We start from the raw sequence: 6851 nt of genomic DNA on the forward strand, positions 1-6851 counted from the left end.
TGGGGATGCACTGGAGGGATGTGGGGGTGCACAGGGGAGTGGGGGTGTCAGGGCTATGGGGATGCACTGCCATGGGGGTGCAGAGGAGGGTATGGGTGCCGTGCTGGGTCTGTCTGTGTAGCCTGGGACCAGGGAGTCGCGCGGAGCTGATGTCACCCAAAACTGCTGCTGTCACCTGCGGGGATGGGGGGACCCTCTGTGTGGCCCTGTCCTGCCTGGCCCCAATGGCAGGCCCATGTGCTGTCCCTGGTGTATGTGCCAGGGGCATTGGTGGCTTTTGGGGTGCAGGCAGCTCCCCACTCCAGAGTGTTCCGGACCCCAGCCAGCCTGTCCCGGGCCCTGACGACTCCCAAACCCCCTTCCTAGGCCACGAGAGTCCTTGCAACATTTTGGGGTGAGAAAGGGGCGTTTCAGACAAAGGAGGGAGCGGAGACGGCGGTTGGTGCAGCAGTTCCTTCCCGGCCGGTACAAAGGCAAAACAAACCGAAAGCGTGTCCGTGTCCGTGTCCGTGCCCATCCCGTGTCCATGCCCACGTCCATGGCCGTATCCATGCCCACGCTCCTCCCAGGGCTGGTATGGCAGCGGGCAATGGCCCGGGGACGGCCACCGAGCCCCTCCCGCGCTGGGTCCCCGTGGACACCCCAGCCCCGCGTTGGCTCGGTGCCATCTCGGCTCAGCCCAGGGGTCCCCCCGGTGCCCCGCTTGCCGCTGGCATCGGGGCRATGGCTTTTCAGCTGGAAGAGCGGTGGCGGTGGCAGTGTGTCCGAGGTGCCACCTGCTGCTGTCTCTCTGTGCTGCCGGTGTCGCCGTGGTGGCTCAGAGCTGGCCCTGGTCCCCCGGGATGTCCCATCCCAGACGGATGGGTGGCTCCTCGGCATCACCCCCCCAGCCCCACGGGGTGCAGTGAGGTCCCCAGGGCCACGGGGGATGCTCGCCAGGAGAGCCTGGCTCCCGGGGCAGGATCCGGCCGGGGCGAAGCCGCGTGGAGGGACTAACTGGGGGCTGTCACTTGTCACCGTCCCCCCGGGTACCCCGAAACCTGCCGTAGCACGAGACTGAAGCAAGCGAGCATGCGAGGGCGGCGGGCGGGCGGAGAGGGACATCCTATTCACCGGGAGAGAGCGCCCCAAAGGCAGGGCCGGGGGCTGGAGGRGACACGCGGTACGGGGTGGGGTGAGCTCGGTGACCGCTCCGGGGGCGTGAGGGGACCCATCCAGCCTCCGCAGCCACCCAAAAACGAGCATCCTCCTCTCGCCCATCCCTGGGAGCATCCTTTGGTCCCCAGGAGCATCCTTGGCGGCGGGGCCGTGTGCCCGCTCGGCACCGGGGCGGGGGGAGCAGGATGCGGCCGGGGGGATCACACAGCTTCGCATTCCCATTTTGGGCTTCCATGATGTCCGTTCGTCTGTCCGGAAGGGATTGGCAGGACACCGGGAGGAGCGCGGGCGATGGCGGCGGCGTGGGGGGAATTTACATGGTAGCCGGGGGGGCTCCGGCCGGGGGCGACGCCTCCCCCCATCTCCCCCCGGAGCCCCGCGTCCCTCGGGGRTGTCGGTGCGGGGGATGATCGGGCTCGGTTGGAATCGGGGGCGTCTCTCGAATCCCCCAACAGCCGGAGGGAGATGGGGTGGGCGCTGGCGGCCGGGGCGGGCGCGGGAGCGGGCGGCCGGGTTCCGCCGCTACTCGATCACCATGCAGCACGGGAGGTGCTGGGAGAAGTACTTGAAGAGCTCCGGGGTGGCCCCGGGGCAGTTGGTGAGTTCCAGCTCCTCCAGCTCCTGCAGCTGCACCAGCCCCGACAGCCCCGTGGTGGTCAGCAAGGGGCAGCCTGTGAGGGAACAAGGTGCATTGTCAGCCCAGAACACCGGCGTCCCCAAAAAATAGCATCCCAAAAAACAGCATCTCAAAAGCACCAGCATCCCAAAACACAAAAATACCCCCCAAATAACACTCCAAAGGATTAGTACCTCGAAATCCCAGCACCACAGACATGCCTACATCCAAAAGAAAAGCACCTCAAAACTCAGCACCTCAAGCCTCAGCACACCCAAAAGACAGAACCCCAAACCCTCAGAATGCAAAAAAAACCCAAAACCAAAAAACCCCAACACACCCCTCAAAAATCACCCAAAATATCAGCACCCAAAAATCTAGCACTCAAAAATGCACGCCAATAACCATATCCTAAAAAAACCAAAATTTCAAATGCACGCCAATAACCATATCCAAAAAAAAACACGCCAATAACGTATCCTAAAGCACCAGCATCCCAAAACACTAACACCATCAAAATTAACATCCAAAAACCCCAAAAAGCACAACCCAGAAAACTAGCACTAAAGAACAGTGCTCCAAAACACCAAAAAACACCCCAAAAAACAGCACTCAAAACACCTGCACCCCAAAAATGTCAGCTCAAAAAAACAGCATCCCAAAGCATCAGTACTCAAAAAAAGCACGCCAAAGAAAGCGTGCCTCCCTGAACAACTCCTCAAAAACCWACATGCCAAAAACTCTGCACCCCAAAAATGCAGCACCCAAAACACCACCACCCAAAAAACCACAGGACTGCAAGAGCCCAGCCATGGATCTTTCATCACAAGCAGGTGCCTGCTGTCTTGGGGGGATGCTGGCTGTCCCCAGGCTCTGCCCATGTTATGCCCAGAGTAGTCCCTGTCCCTGTGCTTGGTGTCTCCCCAGCCCTATGGGGTCCCATATCCCTGGAAGCAGGGTGAGGGTCTCACCAGCCAGCGAGAGGAGGCGCAGGCTGCCCATGCCCAGGAGGTGCTTCAGGCCAAAATCCTGCACCTGGAAAAGAAGATGAGGTGGGGATGAGAGGGGACAATGAGGGRCAYCCACMGCACYGGGGCTCAGCATCTCTGAGCTGGGCCAGGGAGCTGGGTGCCAGGGCTGGGGACCCGAAGCAGGGTGCAGGATGCTGGGGCAGTGTGCTGGCTCTGGGTGCTGGGGCAGGGTGGGATAGGGTACAGGGAGCTGGGTGCTGGGGAAGGGAGCCTCAGCAGGGTGTGGGATGGTGTAGCAGGATGCTGGGGCAGGGCCAGGGTGGTGGGACAGGGGGCAGGGAGCTGGGGCAGGGAGGCTGGGGCTGGAGCAGGATGCAGGGCTGGGATGCCAGGGCTGAGTCCTGCTGAGCTCACGGGAGCTCTCTGCCTCCCAGCACCAAGTCTTGGGGTCTCCAGCCAGCCCAGGGAGCCCACCCTGAGCTCATGGCCTATTCCAGGTGCCACCATGCCCTCCCTGCTGTGCCGAGCCAGGACAGGCACAGCTGTGTTCCACACCTACCTGGCAACACCAGCGCAGGTAGAGGCTCCGCAGGGACGACATGGTGGACAGGTAGCTGAGGCCGGTGTCAGTGATCCGCACGCACCTGCCGGGACATGGGGTGTCAGGGCCAGCTGGTCACCTGTGGGTGTCCCCAAACCATGGCCCCCRTGCTGCACCCTCTGCTTCCAGCACGGCTCAGCATGGCACGGCATGGTTTGTCATGGGGTGACATGGCACAGCATGGCTCAAGCATGGCCTGGCATGGCATGGCAAGGCTCAGTACGGTATGGCATGACTTGGCATGGCTTGGCATAGCTTAGCATGGCATGGCATAGCCCAACATGGCTCAACACGGCATGGCACAGCACAGCACGGCATGGCACGGCTCGGCACGGCTCAGCACAGCCCCGTACCTGTCGAGCACCAGCTCCTCCAGCTTGTGCAGGTCGCAGGCGATGTACTCCAGGGCCATGTCGGTGATGCGAGGGCACCAGGACAGGTCGAGGCTGCGCAGCTTCCGCAGGTTCTCGGCCACCAGCTCCACGCCATCATCCGTCACCTTGGAGCAGCCCGAGAGGCTCAGGACGCTCAGGTTGGGCAGGCTGTGGACCATGTTGACCACGCCGTGGTTGGTGATCTCCCAGCAGGAGTTGAGGCGCAGGGTGTGGGTGGTGTAGCCCTGCTTGGCGGTGAAGTAGGCGAGCGCCGTGTCCGTCACGTGGTAGGCTTGCAGGTTGAGCTCGGTGAGGTTGGGCAGCAGCTGCGAGATGGCGGCGATGGCGTCATCGGCCACGTTGATGCAGTCGCTGACGCTCAGCGCCGTGATGCGGGCGTTGAGGCTGGACCACAGCCCGGCCTCCGTGAAGTCGTTGCAGCCCGACAGCTCCAGCCGCACCACGCCCTGCATCTGCTCCAGCATCACCTGCCAAGGAGCAGTGGGTCAGGCCATGCTGGGCACTGCTGCCCACCCTGTACGGTCCCAAGCCCCTGCCCCAGCTCCACTGAGCTCCCCACTGCTCTTCCCATGGCTCCCAGTCTTGCCTGGGTCTGATATTCTCCAGCACCTCCCTGATGAGGGTTCAGCACCTGCTCTAGGACATGTCAGCATCAGTGAGGAATGGGAGGGGGCAGGCAGGGATCTCTGGGTGTGATCCCAACAGCCAGACGCTGTTGACAGGATCAGGATTGATGCCCTCTCCCAGCACAGGAACTGCTCGGGTGAAATGTGCCCGCAGAGCAGCTGGGGCCATGTTTGGCCGGGGTGCAGAGCAGGGATCTTGGTGGGTGAGGACCTTGTATAGCCCTGAGGGGTCAGAATTGCCCCATCTCTATCTGACCCTCAGCCCCTTGCTCGGGTGACCCCCTTGTTGGCGAGCAGCCAGCCAGCCAGGGATGTCCCATTCCCAGAGCCCTCCTTGTCACCCACTGCCACACCCACCGCCCAGCAGCACGGCCACCTCACTGGCTCTGCCTACCCAGCAGCACCCACAGGCTGCAGGGATGACCCCAGACAGCACCCTGATCCCCTGCCTGCACAGGCTGTGCCCATCCCACTGCCCCGACCATGGGCAGGGTCTCGCCGTGCTGCCAGCACCTGTGGGGTGGCCATGCCACCTTCCTGCTCCTTTCCTGCCCCCAGTGAAAGCTCTGCCCGTGTGCAAGGCCACCYGGACTGACCCACTGACCCAGTCACCAGGGTCACCTACCTCCAACCCCGCATCTGTGATGGTCGACCTCTTAAGGCTCATGGACTTGACCCCCTTCTTGGAGAGGGGGTAGTTGTCAATGAACTCACAAATGTCCAGGTCGGAGACGCCCACGAGGCAGAAGCCGTCGAAGCCGCGGACGGCGAAGCCCTGCAGGCTGACRAACTCCTTCTCTCCACCGGGCAGGATGTTGTAGAGCTCTTTGGTGTGCAGGACGGGCGTCAAGCCCACCCAGAACTTGGGCTGGTAGAGCACCCGCCGCCATGCCTTGCACACCTGCGCCAGCACGCACTTCTCGCATGCCGAAAAGTACCAGAACAAGCGGTTGAGGATCTTCTCGTCCACCGCCAGCTGCCTTTCCGAGGGCGAGCCCAGCAGCCGCTCCGGAGAGGGCTGCTCCGAGCCTTCGCTGGCGTTCAGTCCCACCAAGGAAGCGCCGGGAGGGGAGGAGACGCTGGCCAGAGTGGCCAGGGAGAGCGGGGAGGCCAGGCTGGGGATGGRCAGGTCGCTGCGGTGGGCTAAGGCCGGGCTGAGGATGGCAGGCACGGAGGAAGGCTGGCACAGGCGGTTTTTCACGGCAGGGGTGCCTTTGGTGATGCTGGCGGAGCCGAGGCCGTTGGGTTGTGTGGGGATCTTCACCAGTCCATTGCGGGGCAAACATGGGGGCTTGGTGTCACCGTTTCTCGGGTTCGACATCTTCCACAGGTCTCTCTGTAATACAGGAGTATGGGATGAGGGAATGCCAGCCTGGCAGGGAGGGTGGGCATGGCTGGGGGAGGTGGGGATGGAGATCCCGGGGGTCCCTGAGCACAGTGGCACATGGGACCACATGGTGCAGGGCTGCTGGGCACAGCCACAGAGGGGACATGTCCRGGACACAGAGCAGGGTCCTCCCAGAAGCTGCAGGGCCCTGGTGTCCCCCTGTGATGAGGGACAGATGGGGATTTGTCCCTGAACATTCACACCCCTCTGACTGGAATCCAGCTGCCAATAGGAGACAGAGCAGGATCTGTAGAATGGGTTGGGTTGGAAAGACCTCAAAGCTCATCTCATTCCACCCCTGCCATGGGCAGGGACACCTTCCACTGTCCCAGGCTGCTCCAAACCCCGTCCAGCCTGGCCTTGGACACTGCCAGGGATCCAGGGGCAGCCACAGCTTCTCTGGGCACTCTGTGTCAGGGCCCCACCACTCTCACAGGGAGGAGTTTTTCCCATATATCCAACCTAGATTTTCCCTTTCAGTGTGAAGCCATTCCCTGTGTCCTGTCCCTCCACCCCTTGTCCCCAGTCCCTCTCCAGCTCTCCTGCAGCCCCCTTAGGCCCTGGAAGGGGCTCAAATATTTCCCTGGACCCTTCTCTAGGTKAACACCCCCCACTCTCCCAGCCTGGCTCCAGAGCAGAGGGRATCCAGCCCTCAGTGCATTTTAGTGGAGGGGAGAGGAGGCAGAGGCRGAGGAACAGAGCTGCCTGTGCCCGCTGTGCCAGCCAGGTGCCCGTGCCAGCCGGGAGTGCTGCCGATGCCCGTGGAGCCTGGAGGCAGCCGGGCAGCACCCAGCAAACCAGGCCAATAAATATTGCAGCGGCAGCACGGCCGGCTTCCCAATGGCCCCGCCGCACCCGCCATGCATTATTCAACACGTTTCCCTCTATAAATATGGAGGTGAATAATTGATGGGGGCTCAGCCCCCTCCTCCTGCCCCAGCCGGGGCCTGGCATGGGGCCCTGCCCAAGCTCTGCCTGCCCTGTCCACACCCTGTGTGCCAGTGCTGCACCAAACCCTGCCAAAAAAATGGTTCTGAAAACCCCTGGGGGCGCAAGGAGCTGAAGCATGGTGTGCAGCTTCCAGTGCATGGGGCAGC

The 6851-nt window shown here is 62.6% G+C and overlaps 1 protein-coding gene across 1 annotated transcript in view; it reads right to left on the reverse strand.

Annotated features, from left to right (window-relative positions):
- Positions 1-1664: 1664 nt before the first annotated feature.
- FBXL16 (F-box and leucine rich repeat protein 16) overlaps positions 1665-6851 on the reverse strand; it is a 13448-nt gene continuing 8261 nt past the window's right edge. The window contains exons 2-6 of the mRNA XM_057385246.1: positions 4993-5703; positions 3700-4208; positions 3305-3389; positions 2746-2809; positions 1665-1829 (exon numbers count right to left, since the gene is read on the reverse strand). Coding sequence (XP_057241229.1) covers positions 1681-1829; positions 2746-2809; positions 3305-3389; positions 3700-4208; positions 4993-5688 — 1503 coding nt within the window. The 5' untranslated portion in view covers positions 5689-5703 and the 3' untranslated portion in view covers positions 1665-1680. The remainder of the gene's footprint in view (positions 1830-2745; positions 2810-3304; positions 3390-3699; positions 4209-4992; positions 5704-6851) is intronic.

This window comes from Malurus melanocephalus, unplaced genomic scaffold, assembly GCF_030028575.1.
Source record: "Malurus melanocephalus ecotype Western Australia unplaced genomic scaffold, MMel_1.1 scaffold_801, whole genome shotgun sequence".
NCBI classification, from domain to species: domain Eukaryota; kingdom Metazoa; phylum Chordata; class Aves; order Passeriformes; family Maluridae; genus Malurus; species Malurus melanocephalus.